The following is a 23,697-nucleotide window of genomic DNA, read 5'->3' as shown; positions in this document are numbered from 1 at the left end:
AAACACTAAGAGCAAGATAATAGCAAACAAATGGTTGAGGATGTTTACTTCGTATCCAATGGAGACAATGTCAACTCTGCCATAAGACATAGCAAAATAAATTACCAATAACAGGCGTAGGGGGGTGGGAAGAAAAATACAGGGGTTACAGAATAACCAAAGAAAGGTTAACAATATTAATTCCAAATTGAAAAACAATATCTTACAGAGTTTTATTAATGACAGGTATTTTAAGAAATAGATCAAGGCCAGGCGTGGTGGCTTAGCCTGTAATCCCAGCACTTTGGGAGGCCAAGGCAAGAGGACTGCCTAAGCCCAGGGGTTCCAGACCAGCCTGGGCAACTTGGTGAGACCTCATCTCTACAATAAAACACAAAAACTAGCCAGGCTAGTGGTGATGTGCGCCTGTAGTTCCAGCTACTTGGAAGGCTGAGGTGGAAGGATTGCCTAAGTCTAGTGGGTCGAGGTTGCAGTGGCTGTGAGTGTGTCACTGTACTCCAACCTGGGTGACAAGAGTGAGACTCCAACTCAAAAAAAAAAAAAAAAAAATACATCAAAAAAGCTCGGAGAGGACTTGAAAACTTCATAGCTTCCAAATTAGCTACAATCCAATTACCTTCAGGACAATGAACTTTGCTTTCTGCTTTCCTCAATAGTTACTCTTCTCAATTCAAAACCAAATACTTCTGAAGTTCTGGAGACTGAAAAGTTTTCCTAGAATCATTGCTACTTCTTTTGAAGTGCTAGGTGCTGAAACAGGCCTTCTCATACTACTGCTAAGATAAATTGTACATACTAAGGGAAAACCTAAACATGACCTCTTTAGTGTGTATGCTTTCTACCATTACTAGGAACATAACCTGTGAGTTAGATTCTGCTGGAAATCCAAGAAACCAAAAGAGTTAAGGAAGGCATTCTTCAAGGGGACCAGCCCCCATCCCCTACCTCTAAGCTCAAGTTTCCTGAAGCACAAGAAACTAGAGAGCCCTAGAAAGCCTTAATCAGAACCATACTGACTGGTTACAATCACTAAAGAGATGGCCCAAGAAGCATCAGAGACACCCTCCAAAGCAGTGAGAGAGGTCAATGAATATCACAAAGCTATCTTGACAAACAAAATTATATAATGCAAATTCCAGTGCATTAACGTGACATTTCCAAGGAGACCCCTACTAAGCAGAATTCTGCCTTATACCATCGCTAGCAGATGCTAAAATAAAGCCGTGATTTATTCATCTCTATTTCCTTCACAGTGCACATAGCAGGAACTCAATAAATTCCTGCTGTATCAACAAGCGGGTGCAAGCTAAAGACAGTAAATCCCAGGGCTGGCGGTATAATACACTATCTGAGTTACCAAAATAGGTGAAGCATCTGAGATGACGCACAGAACTGAGCCCCAGCCTCTCAAAGTTTACCTTTCACAGCAAAAGAGTGTATACATTATATTATATAATAGAGACATGGTATGTGGATGTGCATTCCAACCTGAACATACTGTACAATATCTACTGACCCCGGTCTAAACAGGCAGAGGGTTTATGGGAAATAAAATCAAAAGAAATCTCTGGAGTTAAAAGGGTAAGACATACCTGGGTTATATGAATATTTATGAGAATAAATTTTCTAAAGGTTACCTTCAATAGTACCACTTTAGACTCTTTTTTTATTTTTCTGAGTCGGAGTCTCACTCTGTCACTCAGGCTGGAATGTAATGGCACGCTCCCAGCCACCGTAGCCTCGTCCTGCTGGGTTCAGGCAATCCTTCCGCCTCAGCCTTCCAAGTAGCTGGAACTAAAGGCACACACCCGGCTAATTTTTTGATTTATTGTAGAGATGAGGTCTTGCCAAGTTGCCCAGGCTGGTCTCAAACCCATGGGCTCAAATAATCCTCTCACCTTGGCCTCCCAAAGTGCTGGGATTATAGGCATGAGCCACTGTGCCCAGTCTACACTTTAGACTCTTACGTAAAGAAAGTGCAAGCCCCTCCAAAACCTCTTTGTGAGTCCCCCCAGCTCTCATACAACAGTAGCAGAAATGCCAAAGGTGCCAAAAAGCAGCAAGTACAGTAATCCTTAGAGATACGCTTTCTTGGCTTTTAACTCAGCCAAAGGTACTTAATTTTACTTTTGGACAAGAGGGCAAACAATATTAAGGAAAATGATTTATAAGCACTTTAAATTTCACAACCTTTTGCTCCTGAAACACATAAGAAGGAAATATTTTATATTAAATAATCACATACAGATGACCTCACCTCACCTCACATACCTTACTGGACATCTTTAGCGTGTCAATCTCTTCTCTCTGTTTAGACAGTGTCTCGTTCATGCTGCACAAGTGGTCACTCATCATGCTTAACTGATCCTCATAACTCCTCTTGGTAGTTGTCAGCTCATCCTAAATTACAAAGGAAAAGGGGAGGGAAAAGAAAGAGAAAAATCAAAACCCTACTAGTCATGCCACTCTGAAGCGTCTTTAATGCATAAAAAAACTTGGAGTAGGGAAATTATAATTCATAAAAATGTATTGTCTATTTCAAAACGGTTAGGAGAACATAGTGTTCCCAACATAAAGATAAATGTTTGAGGTGATGGATATCCTCTTATCCTGATTTGATCATCTACACATTGTATAGATGATCAAAGTATCACATGTACCCCTCAGATATGTACAACTATTATCTATCAATTAAATTTTTTTTTAATTTGGAAAAGCAACCTATTAATATAGTCTATCTGATCCAGTACGTGAAGGTTAAGGCACAAACCTAACAAGAGAACAAAGTTTTTTGTTTTTGTTTTTGTTTTTGAGTTGGAGTCTCACTCCATCGCCCAGGCTGGAGTGCAGTGGCACACATGCTCAAGGCCACCCCAGTGTCAACCTGCTGGGTTCAGGCAGTCCTTCCACCTCAACCTTTCAAGTAGCTGGAACTACAGGTGTGCACTACTACACCCTGCTAATTTTTTGATTTATTGTAGAGATGAGGTCTTGTCAAGTTGCCCAGGCTGTTCTAACAAATTCATGGGCTCAGGAAATTCCCTTACCTTGGCCTCTCAAAGGCTTGAGCCACCGCACCCAGCCAAGAGCACAAAGTTTTAAAAAAATAGGAGAAAAGGTTTTCTCAATCTTCAAAATATGTTCATAATTTCTTTGCAAAAAGGTAAGGGTTTCTTTCTATGCCAGGTATAAAAGTGTAAGAAAAGCTACATGGTCTTTCCAAATCCCCTCAGGTTTTCCCAAGCCTTAGGCAAGGCCTCCAACCATTCCCATCATCCCACACCTCAGGGCCCATAGTCCCTAACAGCACCTTCCCAGGAAAAAGCACCATTCATCTCTCTTCCCACCTCTCTTGCTCTCTTCTGCCCCCCTAAGATCTAATCCTATGCTTCTAACTAACCTGGTAACCTCCTCTGGAACAAGAAGGAAGTGGGTGTTGCTATACTGATAATTTTTTTCCTTGCCTAGTATCATGTTTTTGTGAATAGGGGCTTTGTGGCTGGGCGCAGTTGCTCACGTCTATAATCCCAGCACTTTGGGAAGCTAAGGCAGGAGGATCATTTGAGCCCAGAAGTTCGAGACCTGCCTAGGAAACATAGTGAGACCTCATTTCTACAAAAAATAAAAAAATTAGCTAAGCATGGTAGTGTGAGCCTGTTGTCCTAACTACTCAGGAGGCTGAGGCAGAAGGACTGCTTGAGCCCAATGTTGCAGGGAGCTGTGATCGTTCCACTGCCTCCAGCCTGAGTGACAGAGTGAGACTCCCTACTCAAAAAAAAAAAAAAAAAATAATAGGCACTTTCTGAAAACAAGAGTTTCAAACCGGTAGTGAGTAAGGAGGAATATTTTGCAGCCTCTCAGTCTAGGTCAGTTTTATGAAAAAGGAAAAAGGAACAGGGTAATGTGTGTAGAACAAAACTACAGGCCCCCATGGCAAGTCTTTACAATGCAGGGGAAGAAAGGAAGAATTATGGGCAAGCGTTATTTAAGCAAATACTTGACCATGAAGTGATTTAAAGTCAAAATCAAGTCAGAGAAGAAAACAACACAACCACATTTGCCTGACATAAGATGTTGCTCTAAAATGAGTTAGAAATAAAATGGTTTTTCTTGGGTTTTTTGAGTTGGAGTCTCACTCTGTCGCCCAGAGTGGAGTGCAGGCTGGAGTGCAGTAGCACATTCATAGTCACCACAGCCTCTACTTGCTGGGCTAAGGTGATCTTCCTCAGCCTTCCAAGTAGCTGGAACTACAGGTGTGCATCACCATACCCAGCTAATTTTTCTAGATTTGTTGCAGAGAAGAGGTCTTGCCAAGTTGCCCAGGCAGGTCTCAAACCCCTGGACTCAGGCAATCTCTCACCTTGGCCTCTCAAAGTGATGGGATCACAGGCCTGAGCCACCATACTTGGCAAAATGGTTATTTTTAAAAACCTTTGTAGAGATCAAATGCAACTACTTTGGAAAGGAAATGATGACTTTGCTGCCTAAGAACTCTTAAAGGAAAAGCATAAAAACTGCTTAGATAACACTCATGTACTCACCTGAAGCCTGCTGATGTTTTGACTGGCAAGTTTCGTTTCTTCCGTCAATGCCTCCTTAGACTTTTCCGCCAAGGCCAGTCTTTTAGAGAGTGCTCGGCACTATAAAATCAGAAACGTTCCATTACTAGAAGGAGTGCTTTCTAAATTAAAATCTGCTTCAGGGAAGGTTACTAGAAACACTTTCCAAAGCCAAAGCCATTCATTCATTCCACAATTATCCTCTGAATATCTACAGGCATTGCACCACAAGCTAGAATACAAGTAGTATTCCACAAGCTAGAATACAAGTAGAATACAAGTAGTATTCACCAAAGTGACCCCCACCTCTTCCTCGACCCTCATCATTTAGGTAAGGGGAATAAAGTCTACCAACTCAAGCTCATCAATGCTTTTTCCTTAGCTCTAGCCTGATGATTTGTGGTTACTTTCCCCTCCCACCCCCCAACCAACCTGCAGTTATTAAAAAACTTAAGAACGGGCTGGGCTCAGTGGCTCAGCCTGTAATCCCAGCACTTTGGAAGGCCGAAGCGAGTAGATTGTTTGAGCCCGCAGGTTTGAGACCCGCCCGGACAACTTGGCGAGACCTCGTCTCTAAAATAAATCAAAAACTAGCCGGGCATGGTAGCGCGCACCTGTAGTTCCAGCTACTTGGAAGGCTGAGGCGGAAGGATCGCCGGAGCCCAGCAGGTCGAGGCTGCGGTGGCCGGGAGCGGCCACTGCACTCCAGTCTGGGCGACAGAGTGAGACTCCAACTCAAAAAAAAAGAATGTCCACATTTGCCCAGGATTCCCTTAGACTACTACTGGATGAAAAGGAAAGTGATTATTTCAGTTATCAGTGACTTCTGACCATGTACAGATCCTAAGATACTTTTCTATAAGTCTTTCTTTACAGATCACATTATAGGAACATTAAAACTTTACAATCCTACCCTAAAAATGATACTCTACAAGGGAAAAGATGAGTATAGGACTGTAATACCCCAGGCTGCTTTCTTTGGGGGTCCTACCAAACCTCGTCTATCCAGAGACATAGTAGATCTAAAAGAGAAACAACTACTTCACACTATTGCTCAAAGAGGGTGTGAGATTAAAGGACCACTTGACTTTCTGATAAGGCCACTAAACTGACAAGGAGACACACTTGAATGTTGTGTCAACATCAGGTGCTCAGACTAACCATTCCAGTAAAGTCACACAGGGGGTCACCACTTCCTGTTTACAGATGAAGAGAAACTAGGACAATTTAAACATTTTTGTATCATAATTGTGCTGAAGACATTTACTAAAATAAGCAAATCTCTTGGAAATAAAACTGCTTAAAAAATTCCCCAATTAGTCATTTCATTTTTTACAAGAAAATTTCAGGATAATTCAGCCAACCAAATCAACCACGTCCTACTAACCACACACCTACCCTGTGCTCAGCACCCAACCTGACAAGAGGGAGAGAGACATCCAGGGCACAGGTCCTCAAGAAGAGGATAGTTACGCCTGAATTCCAACTCACAAAGCAGCCAGGGAACCACACAATGAGGACAGCATCTGTGGCACTGTGTGGCTCAGGCTGGGGGGCAGCATTCCCTTGCAAGTCATTCATATTGCTGTCCTCCCCCTTTCTGCGCTCCAACAAGCAATCCCTATTGATCAACTTGTCTAACACGTCTGCAGTGGATGCTTGCAAACAACACTGAGCTAGGCATGTGATTTATTTTAGAAAAGTAAAATTCCTCTCTACTTCTAGCAACTGGTCTCCTAACAACATCTCTATCTCTGCAGGGAGGAAATCACAAAGTCGGGTCCCAGTAAAGGGTGTTGTCTTTTCTTTTTCAATTTCTTTAATAATTTCAAGCATTATAATTCTCTGCCAGTCATCCATAACAGACCTCACAGGTATTCTTGCTAAGGAGTGTCCATTCTATCTTAATGTTCATTTCTTACCCTTTGGTATCTAAACTTTCTATCTTCATTTTTCCCCTTCTACTCTATGAATTGTGTACAATTTTTCTGATAATATTGCATAGTACTTTTCTAATTCTCTTATGAAAGTGAATTATTTGGTGAGGGAAGAAGAAAATTTAACAATTAAGATTTTATATCCTTTAAAGGTTGAAAAATATTACATCTTTCATTTTACCTATTATAAGAATTCATTTCCACAAACTCATCATTTAGAAATTAAAGAATATTTTTAAAAATCAGGCATAGTTTGTTCTTTAACTTGTCTACATGAAAATTTCTTGAGCTGTGAATGTTTACCTGTTAAAAGCAAATAATCTGTGATAAAAATGTTCCCAAGCATATGTATATACCACAGGAAAGGCCGCCCATAAGTCTCCCAGCTATCCTGCAATAACTTGGAAATGACAAATCAGTCTTATATTTAGTGAAATACAAATTTGGGGGTGATTTACATAGATTAATTAATAGGAACCCCAAGCAAAGTCATAGGATACATAGACACTGACTTCTCTCTTCTTTTTTTCAATTTTTTCAATTTTTTTTTTGGGTTGGAGTCTCACTCTGTCGCCCAGACTGGAGTGCAGTGGCCGCTCCCAGCCACTGCTGCCTCGAGCCACTGGGCGCCGGCAATCCTTCTGCCTCAGCCTTCCAAGTAGCCGGAATCACAGGCATGCACTACCATGCCCAGCTGATTTTTTATTTATTGTAGAGATGAGGTCTCGCCAATTTGTCCAGGCGGTCTCGAACCCACGGGCTCAGGCAATCTACTCACCTCAGCCTCCCAAAGCACGGGATTACAGGCTGAGCCACCAAGCCCGGCTGATTTCTCTCTTCTAATGAACAGCAGAACAGGACGGTGACCTTATTTCTGCAGGGGCTTGGGACAAAACTGCCAGCCTAATTAACTCCACTCACCTCAGCATAAAAATGCACTGACTTACTGTCAGCCAGTTGCAACTGAGACGTAAGCTCCACTATCCTTGCCATGTAGTGACTCTTAATTAAGTCTTCACGAGATTCCACATCTGGACCCTAAATGGAACACAAACATATATAAATAAACAAATGCCAGTGAGATGAAGCAATTCTGGAAAAAAAAGGAAAATATTTTGTACATTTTCACTTGAAATTTGATGGGGAATCACTGTTTTCCTACTCCTCGAAGAAACTTCAGACTTAGCAGGAAAATGTATATACCAAATTCCTTTATTCAGCATCTTAGAATGAAGTTGTGTGGCTTCATGAGAACAGAACTGAAGTCCTGGGAAGCCCAATGGACCATGTCCCTTCATTTGGCTCTTATTAACCACAAACCTGACTTACAAAATTTCCATCTGTTTGACTCCTATGTCCTCCTCCAATTGGAAGAGGGCAGGAAAGAGGTTCCTTACTGGAACTTTTAAGGTCCAAAGATTCTTGTTTTCTCCCAAACAAATTCTCTTAAAACATTTCTAATGTGGTATTTTTTTTTTGCTTTTTTTTTTTTTAGTCCGAATCTAACTCCATCGCCCAGGCTGGAGTGCCATGGCATGCTCACAGCCACCCCAGCGGTGACCTGCTGGGCTTAGGCAATCCTCCCATCTCAGCCTTTCAAGTAGCCAGAACTACAGGCACATGCTACCATGCCTGGCTCATTTTTTGGTTTAGTCTAGAGATGCAGTCTTGCCAGGTTGCCCAGGTTGTTCTCAAACCCATGGGCTCAGGCAATCCCCTCACCTTGGCCTCCCAAAATGCTGGGATTACAGGCTTGAGCCACCATGCCCTGCTTCTAATGCTCTTAAACATACTAATAAATTAAACTGTTTCTATATTGAATGGTTTATAGCCATTGTCCTCGACTGGCATTTTTACTAGTTACTCTAGCAATGATACACTGTTGAGTTTAGTTTAAAGATCCATGTAGCAGCTCAAGATGATCTATATTATAAGAATAAACAAGGACATCAAAGAAGTTACCAACTTACTTGAACTATATATACCAGTCTGCTATACTGAATTGTAAGTTGAATGACTTCAGCCATTCATTTAATGGTTACTTCTAGTTACATCTTAGAATATTTCAAAATTCATATGTGCAAATCGATCTGACAAGCCAAATCTGGGTTTACTCCCTTGAAGGCTACAAAGAGCTACCGAGCACCATACTTGTCAAGACCCTGAAGAGCACGGCCCACTGGGAGGACTAACATGGCTTTCAGCCTCACGCAGGGTGCCAGCAAGCGGAGGGCTGAGCAGGAGCCACACCTTGTCAAACTGCCAAGGCAAGTCACTCAACAAGGCAATGACAAGAACAGGCCATAAAGTGCTGGTGACAGTTAAATAAAACGAGAGAGAAAAGCAGTATGGATCATTCAGTGGAGGGGGGAAAGTACTGGCTCCACGTTTGCTAGAACTGTCAGAAAGAAACAATTGGACAAAGATGCCTTTTGCAAGGCTTTGCAACAAACATGCTGCCAGATATTTACTAACAAGCAAAATGATGCCAAGCGCACATTACCTCACTGTCAGATGTCCTGGTTAAAATCCCAATCTAGAACATAAAGGAAAAAAAAAACTTTAGAACAGAATATTTACATTTCAAACACAATAGATTAAACACTTGCAATATTTTCTCTTCTCAGTTCACGTTGTTCTATAGAGCATTGGCAGTGCAATACTACCGTGGATCGTCTTTTACCACAAGGATACTGTATTGGGAGAAGGTAACTGCATTCACAATTTCTGCCATGAGGCAGTAACCAATAGCTATCCTCACGAAATCCTCTATCAAAATGCTGGTTAGCCATTTTCTCTGAAACCCAACAAACTGTCTAAGCAGAGAGAGAGGATGATCAGCTTTTGACCCCATATTCTCATTTCTACATCTATTTCCAAATCAGTTGCCAAGAAGGAGTAAAGACAGCTTTACAGTGACCATAATAATTAAACATTCCAAACAGAAAACACAAATCATAAACATTCTAACTGAAAGCTCAGAAGGAGAAATAAAAGAACATACTTTTGATATAATGTTATAACATTAATAAGCATTAATGTCAGTTTTAAATTAATGAAAACAAAAATGTAATTTTAAAGACATTAAAGTGTTGCTAGATTTTTTAAAGCTTGTTTTTGTGTGCCGGGCTCGGTGGCTCAACCTGTAATTCCACGCTTTGGGAGGCTGAGGTGAGTGGACTGCCTGAGCCCGTGGATTCAAGACCCGCCTGGGCAACTTGGCAAGACGTCACCTCTACAATAAATAAAAAAATTAGCCAGGCATGGTAGCGAGCACCTATAGTTCCAGCTACTTGGAAGGCTGAGCGGAAGGATCGCTGGAGCCCAGCAGGTCGAGGCTGCAGTGGTTCCAGTCTGGGAGATAGAGTGAGACTTCAACTCAAAAAAAAAAAAAAAAAAGAAAGGCTTGCTTTTGTGTGGATTAAAATTTCAAAAATTGATAGTTATAATTACTGAATTCAAGTTATTATTCAAGGTGGAGGGGCATGAGCACAATCATTTAAGGGAATTACTGGAAACTCAGTTTCAAGAGACTGTTAATCTGAGATAATACCCAATAAACAGTTTTCTCATATTCTAAATAACATTCTGAATAGTGCACAGTATATTAACTAAATGTGTACTAATGAATGTTATGCCCACCTGGCTGTAACAAAGTCTTTTAAAAGACTTTTTAAAATACAAGAGCCATAATCTTCTACTCAATGAAGCAGAAGTAGCAATTACTCTTTCTCTTTAGTTAAAAACTGCTTACAATAACACACCAATCACCTAATTTTGTATATTCAAATATGACTGCATTTGATAAAATAAGCTTCAAGAATTCATCTGTTCAAACCCCACCCTCATCCCTAACTCCTAGGTTATGGTTTGAAAATATGGTTCAGCATATAGTCCTGCAAAAGAATGGTATTATATAAATTAAAGTAAAAATTTTAACATATATAGTTTCATTATTTTCTCATATGCTACTAACAAGAGCATAACTAATACAGTCCTTGTAGAAAATAATTTGGCAATAAATATCAAGGAACTTGAAAACATTCATGACCCTAGGGAGGGAGGGAGGGGCATACCTCATTAACAAGGTTATCTGCATAACCAACGTTTGTATACCTAACCCTGAATTGTACCCCAAATCTTTATAATAAAATCAAATAAAGCATTCATGCCTTTTTGACCTTGTAATTCCAACTATGAGAATATATCCCAATAAAAAATACCTCACATGCAGAAGAATCTTATGCATAAAAATGAGATGCTATTTAAATAAAAATCATAACCAACAATTATAATTACTAAAAATTATAACCAATGTCCAATCATAGATGAAACTAAGGTATATTAGACATGGGCTACTATGGAATCAATAACTAAGTTTATACAGTTTCTAGACACAGGATAAATGAGTATTAACATTATTCTAAAAGATTTGAAAATTTATGTAATGTAATCTACATATAATGTAAACCATATATGAATTTTATACAAAAAAATGTTAATAGTGGTAGCTTGGTTACTCCGGATGCTGTCATTTTTTCTTCTTTTACTCTTCTGTTTAGCTATCTACAATGTACATGTAATATTTTTACACTTAAAATATCTATTTAAAAATTATATTGGCTGGGCTTGGTGGCTCAGCCTGTAATCCCAGCATTTTGGGAGGCTGAGGTGAGAGGATTGCCTTTGCCCACAGGCTCAAGATCAGCCTGGGCAACAGGGTGAGACCTAATCTCTACAATAAGTCAAAAATTAGCCGGGCGTGGTAGCGCATGCCTATAGTTCCAGCTACTTGGAAGGCTGAAGCAGAAGGATTGCCAGAGCCCAGCAAGTTGATACTGGGGTGACCGTAAATGTGCTACTGCACTCCAGCCTGGGCAATAGAGTGAGACTCCAACTCAAAAAAAAATTATATTAATTTAAGCAATGCCCCTCAAATTTATATTGTTCTATGCTTTTCTTTCTTAAGATTATTGTTATTTTTTTAATTAATAAATAACAAGTTGCTGTGTATTCAAATTGCAGTAGTAGATATTTTAACGAAAATAATAAGCATTTAAAAGCTATGGGGTTAGGATAAACACTTTTAATATTTTCTCTAAGTTTCTATCTGGGTTACTTTTTCAGCCTCAAAGTAATCTCCTGGTGGCTTTCCACCACTTTACTAATTATAGATAGCCTACTTAAAGTAACAGCAACTTCCAAACTCTCTAAACCCAAATAAAGTCACCATCACACAACAGCTCAGCAACAGTGTCCGGTACTAAAGAATGTTTTTCATGTCTCTGGAAATTTTTCTCACTCCCATATGGAAAAACAGTGCTTTCCATTGAAAATGTTCAAATAAAGAGATAATCTTCAACTTTCAGCAACTGACATTAAGGACTCAAATATGCCAGTGTTACCAGCTTCCAGCACCTCAGGAAGGCAAGCAGTCAACAAATAAGTTTATGTCAGCCAGTCTGCTTTCTGACACAGATCAGCGCACAAGGCCATGTTGGTTAAAGGGCAGGCTGTGGACCCAGACATCCTGTCACTTACCAAGTGTGTGACTTCAGGTGAGTTATTTTCCCTTGGTCCCCAGTTTCCTCAACTATAAAAGGGAGATATGATAATACCTATAATGTCACAGTACCCACAATCCTGTGTGAGGACTGACTGACCTAACACACTGAATAGTCATAATACCTGTGACTGGCAAGCAATGACTGTCATCAATGTTGTTGTCAACAGCGTCCACCCTGGTCTAGTCTCGTCCCAGTAATTTGCTGGCCACTACCAACTCTACTGTGAGCACAAGTGGAAGAAAAGGAAGGAAAGGAGGCAGGTGGTCAGAAGAGAGGCGAAAGAGGACATGAGACACAATGGAGGAGAACCTGACCCCATCTATGTGACAGACTCTGAAGGCAAGTCCAAAAGGGAATGAGTGGGGGCAGTGTCACACTTATCCCAAATGCTACCTGGACAGCTGTCGGAATTCTGCTGTTTGCTGAATCTCTTATGACTTCATTCAGACCCTGTGGCTAAATGCTAAACCACTGGCATGGTGGTAAACACAGTCATCTTGCCCCGTGAGAAGCAAAATACAGGAGTTGCAGCTGGGACAACAAACTTGTCATAGGGAGGGGCACACTACAGGAGCACCCAGTGAGCATGGTGACTATTCAAGTTAACACTCTAGGACATGTGGTTTTTATTTTTTGCTTCATGAAAATATTTAAATTCTTTTCTTTCTCTTCTATATATTATTATTAAAAACTTCAGCCAAGCCGGGCTCAGTGGCTTAGCCTGTAATCCCGCGCTTTGGGAGGCTGAGGTGAGTGGATTGCCTGAGTCCGGAAGTTCGAGACCCACCTGGGCAACTTGGCGAGACCTTATCTCTACAATAAATCAAAAAATTAGCCGGGTGTGGTAGTGCATGCCTGTAGTTCCAGCTATTGGAAGGCTGCGGCGGAAAGGATTGCCGGAACCCAGCAGGTCGAGGCTGCAGTGGCCGGGAGCGGCCACTGCACTCCAGTCTGGGTAACAGAGTGAGACTCCAACTCAAAAAAAAACAGAACAAAACAAAACAAAAACTTCAGCCAGGCATGGTGGCTCATGCCTGTAATCCCAGCACTTTGGGAGGCGGAGGCAAGAGGATTGCTTGAGTCTAGGGTTCAAGACCAGCCTGGGCAACTTGGCAAGACCTCATCTCTACAATAAATCAAGAAAAATTAGCCAGGCGTGGTGGCACATACCTGTAGTCCCAGCTACTTGGAAGGCTGAAGCAGAAGGATCACCTGAGCCCAGCAGGTCAAGATTGCGGTGGCCATGAGCAGCGTGCCACTACACTCCAAACTGGGCTAGAGTGAGACTGACTCCAAAACAAAAATAACAAAAAGCAACAAAAATAAAATAAAATAAAAAACTTCAAACATATAGAAAAATTGGGGGTAAAAAGTACAGCAAATATCTGTATATTCACCATCTAAATACAACAATTGTTAACACACTACCTTTGCTTTATTGATCTATGTGTATTTTTTTCTATACAATCTGAGAGTAAGTTGCAGACATTATGATACTTCATCCTAAGCACTTTGGCATCTAGGTCCAAAAAATAAAGATATTCTCTGAAATAATAATGCCATTACCACACCTAGGAAAATTAGCAATTATCCTAGGTTCTGACACTGGAAAGGTTCAGAAAGGTATGCATTCATCTTGAATATAAAAGCTGGCTTGTATGTTTAACCAGCAGGTATGCTCTGAGTCAGATGGAAGGCAAATCTGAGACGGCCCAAGACTTGTTCTGCAATAGCACCCATAAGCTACAAGAGGGAAGTCAGCAGAAATGCACACATCTCAGAACATCGTCTTCATGAAACACCAAGGCTCTTTTCAGTTTCCTCAAGAAATGCTGGCCAGGCTCGGTGGCTCAGCCTGTAACTCCAGCACTTTGGGAGGTTGAGGCGAGTGGACTGCCTGAGCTTGTGGGTTCGAGACCAGTCTGGGCAACTTGGCAAGACTTCATCTCTATAATAAATCAAAAATTAGCTTGACATGGTAGTGGGCACCTGTAGTTCCAGCTACTTGGAAGACTGAGGCGGAAGGGTCGTCGGAACCCAGCAGGTCAATGCTGGGGTGGCCATGAGTGTGCCACTGCACTCCAACCTGGGCAACGGAGTGAGACTTCAACTAAAAAAAAAGAAATGTTCACCACCCAGACTGGACTGCAGTGGCCGCTCCCGGCGGTCCTTCCGCCTCAGCCTTCCAAGTAACAGAACTACAGGCATGCGCTATCATGCCCAGCTAATTTTTGATTTATTGTAGAGATGAAGTCTCGCCAAGTTGCCCGGGCGGGTCTTGAACCCTCGGGCTCAGGCAATTCACTCACCTCGGCCTCCCAAAGCACAGGATTACAGGCTGAGCCACCGAGCCTGGCCCCAATTTTTTTTTTACAGCAGGAAGAATATTATAATTAGAAACTTTTTTTTTGAGTCAAGGTCTCACTCTGTTGCCAGGCTGGAATAAAGCGGCAAGTTCTTGTCTCACAACAGCCTAAACCACTGGGCTCTGTGCCCCTTTACCTCAGCCTCTCAAGTAGCTGGAAGTACAGCGTGTATTACCTCACCCAGCTAATTTTTTTATTTTTTTGTTTTTTGTACAGATGAGGTCTCACTATGTTGCCCAGACTAATCTTGAACTCCTGGGCTCAAGTAATCCTCCTGCCTTAGCCTCCCAAAGTGCTGAGGTTACAGGCACGAGCCACCGTGCCTGGCCTAGAAAACTTTTAACTTGGAATTCTATTAGCACCCATAGAGATGTTTCTTTACCTTCTAAATAACTGCTGTTAAAAATAAGGCAAGAAATGTAAAGTTATAAGAATTTGCCAACATACTGCCACATGAAAAAGAACCTGATGGGTTTCTGTACTATATGAATGTTAGAAAGGTTTATACAACCTAGAAATATACCATATAATTGGTTAAAATGGTATTTGTGGTCATTACTATAAAAAGTTATGCATTTGGTCCTTGGTCAGAAACATAACCCCATATGACAAATGTTTTTAAGAAAAAAAAAAAATCATCCTACTTGACTTATCATATGTTTTCCAGAAACTCACCATGGGGACGTCTCATGTAAAATTGTAGGAATTATTTTTTTAATTGCGTAGGAGTCTCACTCTGTTCTCCAGGCTGGAGTACAGTGGCACGCTGCTCACGGCCACCGCAGCCTTGATCTGCTGGGCTCAGGCGATTCTTCTGCCTCAGCTTCCCAAGTAGTTGGAACTACAGACACACGTCACCATGCCCAGCTAATTTTTTGATTTATTGTAGAGTGGAAGTCTCGCCAAGTTGCCCAGGCTGGTCTCAAACCCGAGGGCTCAGGCAGTCCTCTCATCTCAGCCTCCCAAAGTGCTGGGATTACAAGCATGAGGCACTGCGCCCGGGCACATCATTCTTTTTTTTTTTTTTTTGAGTTGGGGGTCTCATTCATTCATTTTTTTTTGAGTTGGGGTCTCATTGAGTTGGGGCTGGAGTGTAGCGGCATGCTCACGGCCACTACTTCGTCGATCTGCTGGGCTCAGGCAATCCTTCCACCTCAGCCTTCCAGGTAGCAGGAACTACAAGTATGTGCTACCACGCCCGGCTGAGATCTTGCCAAGTTGCCCAAGCTGGTCTCAAACCCCTGGGCTCAGGCAATCCTCTCACCTTGGCCTTCCAAAGTGCTGGGATTACAGGCTTGAGCCATTGCACCCAGCCAATCATAGGGAATTTAATGGAGTTATTTTTGATGGAGACATCCTGCTTACCAGTTTGCTTTTTTCTAGAGCACAAGAATCATTCCTGCTATAAAGTGAGGCCAACGCTTGAAATTTTAACCCTCAAAACAATGATATTAGGAGGTGGGGCCTTTGGGATATGACCTTATGCCATTAGTACCCATACACAAGAGACACCAGAGAACTCATTCGCCCCTTCTGGCATATGTGGACACAGTGAAAAGACTGTTGTCTGTGAACAAGAAAACAAACCCACCAGACATGGAAACCACAGGTGCCTTGGTCCTGAACTTACCAGCCTCTAGAACTGTGAGAAATAAATTTCAGTTGTTCATAAGCCACTCTGTTTATGTATTTTGTTGTAGCAGCCTGAAGGACTAAAACAACAGTTAACACTGACCTCTAGATTAGGTCCTTCCCAATAAGCACTACAAAAGCAAAAAAACTGAGGGCAACCAAGAATACCCTTACCAGACTCGTGCTCTGAACAGGCTCTGATGCAGACTTTGCTGTGGCTTCATCCTGACCAGCAGCATTCGATACGGCAGCATTTTCCTGGGAGAGCCCAACTGACTGCCCACTACTTGAACTCTTCAGCTTATCTGCAATTCGTTGGTTTTCTTTCTCTAGCTTGATTTTGGCTAATTGTGCTTCCAACATCCAATGTTCTTTTTCCTGCTCCAGTTTAGAAATCTTTTCCAAACTCTGTTGAACCTTGAAGAGTAACAAAGTCTTACATTTTAGAGATTGATGCAGACAAAGCTTAGTGGTCAAAAAAGTATTTTACCCAATGTAAACCAAAACTACTTCACAGAGATAAAGCCAGTAAAACGTAACACTGGAATAGGGAGGTAGTTGTTAACAGGATACAAAAAGCACAACCGCAAATTAAGAAATTGAGCTAAAATAAGTAAAATTTTAAAATCTCTATTCAGTAAAAGACATCAAGAGAGTGAAAAGGAAAGCCAAAGATTAGAAGAAGAATCTGTAAAGCATGTCTGCAACAGAGATCTGATATCCAGAACATATAAAGAATTCTTGCAAATCAGTAAAAGATAGCCACTCCAATAGAGAAATAGGAAAAAAAGCAACACCAATAGAAAAGAATTGAACAGATCCTTGAACAAGAATGTAAACATATAAAGAGAAGGTACACAATATCAAAGAACAGAAATTTAAGCCACCAATTTGACTACAATTTAAAAAACAGAAAATACAAAAATAGGCATGTTTGTGGAACAATTAGAACTATCATATAGTGCTGAAAGCCAGACCTGAAAGAGAATAATTGCATTTAATAAAAAGTTCAGACCGGACGCGGTAGCTTAAGCCTGTAATCCCAGCACTTTGGGAGGCCAAGGTGAGAGGACTGCCTGAGCCCGGGGATTCGAGACTAGCCTGGGCAACTTGGTGAGACCTCGTCTCTACAATAAACCAAATAAATTGGCTGGGCGTGGTAGTGTGTGCCTCTCTTCTAGTTCCAGCTACTTGGAAGGCTGAGGCAGAAGGATCACCTAAGCCCAGCAGGTCAAGCTGAGGTTGCCATGAGTGTGCCACTGCATGCCAGCCTGGGCAACAGAGTGAGACTCCAACTAAAAAAAAATAAAAATAAAAATAAAATCTAGGTGCTAGTTACTTTAGTGTCTTCACTTATGAAAATTCAATTGGGATGTACATTAATAATTTGTATACTTTTCTGTACGTAATGCTATACTTTGCTTTACCAACTACCATGATCAAGCAATTACCAATGTGTTACCATTACCCCAATGAAGTCACCTACTAGTCCTATACAATTCCTCCTACTCCTCAAGGAGAGTTAAGGATCCCACCAGTCAGATCATCAGCTAAGCTAACAAATGGCAGAGCCAGAATTTGGGGCCCCATCTGTCTTCACAAGTCTGTTTTTGCTGCATCACACTGCCTCCCCTTGGTTCAATTAATCCTTACAAGACCCTGAATGGTAGATAGTATCCTCTCTTTAGCCAGGTGGGAGGTGAGGCCCAGAGGGCTTATCAGACTAGGTGGTCAAAACAGCAGAATGGGAAGAGCATTAGCTCTGAGGTCAATCAGATATGCCACTAGACTAGCTACTTTGGATAAAAGTTACTTAATTTCTTTGAGCCTTAACTTCCCTCACATAAAAAAAGAAGAAAATCCAAAATTCTTTTTTTTTTTTTTTTGAGTTGGAGTCTCACTCTGTCACCCAGACTGGAGTGCAGTGGCTGTTCCTGGCCACCACAGCCTCAACCTGTGGGGCTCTGGTGATACTTCCACCTCAGCCTTTTAAGTAGCTGGAATTACAGGCACGTGCTACCATGCCAGGTTAATTTTTGATTTATTGTGGAGATGAGGTCTTACCAAGTTGCCAGGCGGGTCTCGAACCCGCGGACTCAGGCAATTCACTCACCTCAGCCTCCCGAAGCGCGGGATTACAGACTGAGCCATCAAGCCCGGCTAGAAAATCCAAAATTAATGTTTAAGATAGTCTACAATTTATTGTTTGTGTCTGCAATTTTGTTTTTAAGGAATTATTCTGTTAATTAAAATTTAATTAACAACATCTTAGTGCATTGAAATGATGAAAAGTGACGTTTCCAATGAAAATAAGGTCAGCATAGACAAAAATATTGTCTTAGGTGAATTTATTTGTACTCCCTTTAAAATCAGTATTTCCAAAACTAAAAGCAAGCAGATGTTGAAACGATGAAACCTCCAACAAAAGCTAAATTCGTGTCAGTTTGTACCAAGCTCTGAAAATGACAGTACCTGGCTCCTCTCCCACTCCCCAAATTCACCTGACCACTTAACATTGGAAATTTTTCATTCCTGCTCATTTAAGGAATGAAAATAACTCACCAAGTCTCTAGCCCTTCTCCCCTCTTTTGCTTTATTATTTCAGATATTTAAATCTAGTGCTTAAAGAAAGAATTAACCATCATAGCCAAAGCGTTTTGATATTACCTTTGTGCCAATTATAACACCAACTGAATCAAGATGACTTATTGAGAGTATCAACATGTTTTTCAACAAATTATGTCTATGGTGCTTTCTAGTATGTAATAAACAATTAATTTTATGCATTTACTTATAGAGACATTTGAAAAATCTCCAGGGGTTTACCATTTCTGTTCTTTAACAGTTTCCATGATTTTCCAAGGGCCATACCTGTTGTGCTAGGCCTTCTCGACTTTCAGTAGAGCTGAGAAGGATCCGGCGGTTTGCCAGTGCTTCCTCATAAGGCACAGACTCCACGAGCGGCTATGGAAAAAGCATCACAAGAATTCAAGGAAAAATATTGTATTACCCTCCTCCCATTCAACATACGCAAAGAATGCTAAATGAGGTATGATGATAAATTCAGATGTATGCCAAAATAAAGTATTTCCTTTAATACATGTAAAAAAATATTTTTTAAAAGAAAAGTGATAAAGAACTTTTCATACCCATTAAAGATGGTCCCTAACTTACTGTGGTTCTATTTAATTTTATGATTTCACAATAGTGTGTAAGCAATATACACTCAGAAGAAGCCATGCATACAGTAACATAATTCTGCACAATTCTGTTTTTTTCTTTCAGTACAGTATTAAATACTGTACATGAAATATTCAACACTTTCTTATAAAATAGGCTTTGTGTTAGATGACTTTGTCCAACTGTAAGTTAATAAGTGCTCTGAGCATGTTTAAGGTAGGCTAGGCTAAGCAATGATGGTCAGCAAGTTGGATATATTAAATCCATTTTTAGGCCAGACATAGTGGCTCATGCCTATAATTCCAGTACTCCAGGAGGCCAAGGCAGGAGGAACGCTTGAGGCCAGGAGTTCAAGACCAGCCCGGGAAACAGACCAAGATGCCCATCTCTATAAAAAAATAAAAGTCCTGGTTTAGAAACATAACACACATATTGCTGGAAAGTAATGAGCAATTAACAGTGGTTTACGAGAGAGAAAGAGAAAGAGAATGAGAGAGAGAAAGAAGAAAACCATAGATAACACTGGGATAGTTAGGGAATATCTTTTGGAAAAGGCAGAATTTTAATTGGGTGTTGAAGTTTGGTGCAAGTCCATGTCGTTTTTGTTAATTAGCTGAAAATACTAGAGTAATTAGCTGAAAATACTAGAGTATCTGAGTTTTCTCCTTAAAGAAAGTAAAGTTCTGGTGGCCAGGTGTGGTGGCTCATACCTGTAATCCCAAAACTTTGGGAGGTTGAGGTGGAAAGATTGCTTGAGCCGACCAGTTTGAGAGCAGTCTAAGCAACATAGCAAGACCTCATCTCCACAAAAAAAAAAAAAAGAAAGAAAAAATCAAAAAATTAACCAGGCATGGTAGCACACACCTCTAGTTCCAGCTACTCAGAAGACTGAGGCAGGACTGCCTGAGCTTAGGAGTTTGAGACAGAGGTGAGCTGTGACTACACCACTGCGGTCCACTCTAGTCAACAGAGCAAGAAGCTGTCTCAAAAGAGAAAATCCAGAAATAGATAAAAGCATATACAAACATTTATTATGTGACAGTATTGTATTTCTAATCAAATAGATAAAGAATGGACTGGATAAATGGTGCAAAGACAACTAGCTTATTATTTAGGTAAGTTAACTATATAGAGCCTTCTTTCACATCTTATAACAGAATAAATTCTATATAAATTAAAGGTTTAAATCTAAAAATTAGGCTGTAAAAATACTGGAGGATGGAGTTATGTCTATAACCTTAGAAAAGCTCCTGGCTGAGAATGGTAACAATAAAGAGACTTAATGATATAAAAATCAAAACTTCTATTTTAAAAAAATACTATGGTAGCCGGGCTTGGTGGCTCAGCCTGTAATCCCGTACCTTTGGGAGGCTGAGGTAAGTGGATTGCCTGAGCCCGCGGGTTCGAGACCCGCCTGGGCAACTTGGCAAGACCTCATCTCTACAATAAATCAAAAAATTAGCCGGGTGTGGTAGCGCACGCCTGTAGTTCCAGCTACTCAAAAGGCTGAGGCGGAAGGATCGCTGGAGCCCAGCAGGCGAGGCTGCGGTGGCCGGAAGCGGCCACTGCACTCCAGTCTGGGTGACAGAGTGAGACTCCAACTCAAAAACAAAACAAAACAAAAATACTATGGAAAACTTGGGGAAAATATTTCCCACATAAACAGAATTAACAGACAATAGATAATTCTTTCAACCGTGATTAGCAACTTAAATTGAAAATTTAAAAATAGGTAAAAGACCTGAACAGAGAATTTACAGAATAAATACAAATGGCAACAATGAAAGGATATTCCAGCAAAGGCATGCAAATTAAAATAAAAGAAACCTCCCTGAGACTGACAAATATTAAATGTATGGATTATTTTCATATTTGTATTGATGATAAACTATAATAGGTAACCTTCCCGAAGTATAGTCTGGAAAAATGTGCCAAAATTTGAAGCACTCACAGTACAGACTTTGAATTAGCAATTCTATTTGAAGGAATTAATCTTAAAGATATAATTAAGACAATTAGACAAGTATAGGAAGATAGGCAGCCTTATACATTACTAAGAGTAGCCTTTAGAGTGCCCACATTAAAACTTAAAATGTACAAGCCACATGGCCCAGAACATTCTACTTCTCAGTATTCCACCCATGGGCCCAAGGCTATCTACTGCAATATTATTGTAATGGTAAAAAACGGGAATCAACCTAAATGTCTACCAATGAAGGGAAACCCAAACAAACCACAGAATGTCCATATTATAAAACAGTATACCATATTTAACAGGAATATAGTGGGCCTCACATGTAATGATATAGACAGATCTCTAAAACATATTTCTAATGAAAAAAGCAAAATTGTGCAACAAAACACACATTTAAATTTTAAAAAAGAAAAGAAGGAAAATTCAATATATTGTTTATAGGTTTATAAAGATACATATAAATGTTCAAAGAGCCTGGAAGGATATACATCAAACTGATAACTATGGTTACCTCTGGAGAGGAACTGGAATTAGGGATTATAAATTACCTATAATGCTCTACTTTAACAGAAGAATGTGTTTATGCATTGCATAGTCAAAAATATTTTAAGAAATGAGAGAAAAAAGTAAAATGCACTGTAGCACTGCACAAAACTGAAAAATAGGCAGCAACCTAAATATCTACCAGCAATGAACTGGTTAACTAAAATTACTGGCCACACATGATGGTTTACACCTGTAATCCCAGTAGTTTGGGAAGCCAAGGCAGAAGACTCACTTGAGCCCAGGAATTCGATACCAGTCTGGGCAACAGAGTGAGACCTCATCTCTGCAAAAAATACCAAAACTAGCCGAGCATGGTGGCATGCACATGTAGTCCCAGCTACTTGGAAGTCTGAGGCGAAAGGATCCCTTGAACCCAGGAGGTCAAGGCTGCAGTAGCATTCTAGGGTGACAAAGTAAGATCCTATCTCAAAAAATAAATAAATAAATAAAATTACTACACATTTACAGAATGAAATACTATGGAGGCATGAAAATGATGATAATAATTTACATTATGGATATAATTTTTGATAAATAAAACCATACCTATACTGCATTAAGAGAAAAAAAGATTCTAAGCAGTATATGTACCTAAATATATTTTGCTTTTTATAGTATATGTGAGTGCATACACTTCCAAATACATTAACATTTCTTTGGATATAAATGTTCTCTAACAAAGTTAAGAGTAGGTAAGTTTGGGTGGTAGGATTTGGGGTGCCCATAATTTTCTTTTTTTTTTTTTTTTTTTTTGAGTTGAAGTCTCACTCTTGTCACCAGGCTGGAGTGCAGTGGTATGCTCACAGCCACTACAACCTCAGCCTGCTGGGCTCGGGCGATTCTTCCACCTCAGCCCCTCAACCATCCAAGTAGCCACCCCACCTGGCTAGGTTTTTTTTTTTTGAGTTGGAGTCTCACTGTCACCCAGACTGAAGTGCAATGGCACGCTCCTGGCTACCGCAGCCTTGACCTGCTGGGCTCCGGCAATCCTTCCTCCTCAGCCTTCCAAGTAGCTGGAACTACAGGCATGCACTACCACGCCCAGCTAATTTTTGATTTATTGTAGAGACGAGGTCTTGCCAAGTTGCCCGGGTGGGTTTCGAACCCACGGGTTCAGGCAATCCACTCGCCTTGGCCTCCCAAAGTGCTGGGATTACAGACTGAGCCACCAAGCCCAGCCGGTTTTTTTTTTTAATTTATTGTAGAGACTCGGTCTCACCAAGTCACCCAGGCTGGTCTCAAACCCCTGGGCTCAGGCAATCCTCTGGCCTCCACCTCCCAAAGTGTTGAGATTACAGGTGTGAGCCACCGCGCCTTGGGTTAAAAACTTAATTTTTATTTTCTGTTCCTAAAAGTTAAGTTTCTGAAGTACCTGCCTGACTACCTCCCTACAGGTACTCTACCGGCACTTGGCACATGTGTCTAACATGGTCTATGAAGACAGGCAAAGCTTCTTATCAGTAAAGTTTGGGTCTCTGTCACCACCTCCTCCCCACAGAGCCACCTCCAACACCCACCAACCACCAACCACCCGTACCCCAAACTTGTATAAAATCTAAACAATGGGAACCGTGGAAAAAATTCTTGCCATTCTCTGTAATGATTCCTGATGCGTCCTCTGATTTAAATACTAACAGCAGATCACAAACCTTTCTCAAAGACTTCATATAGGCAGCAGCTTTTTTCTTATACTGTAGCATGCATTCGGCTGAAAGAGGACTAATGAATCCACTCGCTGCCTTAGGCCCGTAGCTCAGTGAAGCAATGAAGTAGTCCACATTGTTGCTGAAGAAAGATGCAATCTAAACAAAGTGTGACAAGAAGATAGATGTTGTTTTCCAATAATATACCTACAATATATATCTGCTTGTGTTCAGAGCAAGCTGCTGTGAATGGAAACAAAATTTCAACACCTACTTAAAAGCCCACATTTAT

At 40.8% G+C, this 23,697-nt stretch overlaps 1 protein-coding gene across 1 annotated transcript in view; it reads right to left on the bottom strand.

The window, feature by feature from the left end:
- PPP1R21 (protein phosphatase 1 regulatory subunit 21) overlaps positions 1–23,697 on the bottom strand; it is a 73,943-nt gene that overhangs the window by 1,914 nt on the left and 48,332 nt on the right. The window contains exons 15-21 of the mRNA XM_008068676.1: positions 23,412–23,564; positions 18,933–19,025; positions 16,236–16,478; positions 9,000–9,032; positions 7,418–7,534; positions 4,542–4,640; positions 2,272–2,400 (exon numbers count right to left, since the gene is read on the bottom strand). Of these exons, the coding sequence (XP_008066867.1) occupies positions 2,272–2,400; positions 4,542–4,640; positions 7,418–7,534; positions 9,000–9,032; positions 16,236–16,478; positions 18,933–19,025; positions 23,412–23,564 (867 nt within the window). The remainder of the gene's footprint in view (positions 1–2,271; positions 2,401–4,541; positions 4,641–7,417; positions 7,535–8,999; positions 9,033–16,235; positions 16,479–18,932; positions 19,026–23,411; positions 23,565–23,697) is intronic.

This window comes from Carlito syrichta, unplaced genomic scaffold (genome assembly GCF_000164805.1).
Source record: "Carlito syrichta isolate Samal-C Ts95f unplaced genomic scaffold, Tarsius_syrichta-2.0.1 Scaffold311472, whole genome shotgun sequence".
Taxonomy (NCBI): domain Eukaryota; kingdom Metazoa; phylum Chordata; class Mammalia; order Primates; family Tarsiidae; genus Carlito; species Carlito syrichta.
This window is presented reverse-complemented; position numbering and strand designations above follow the sequence as displayed.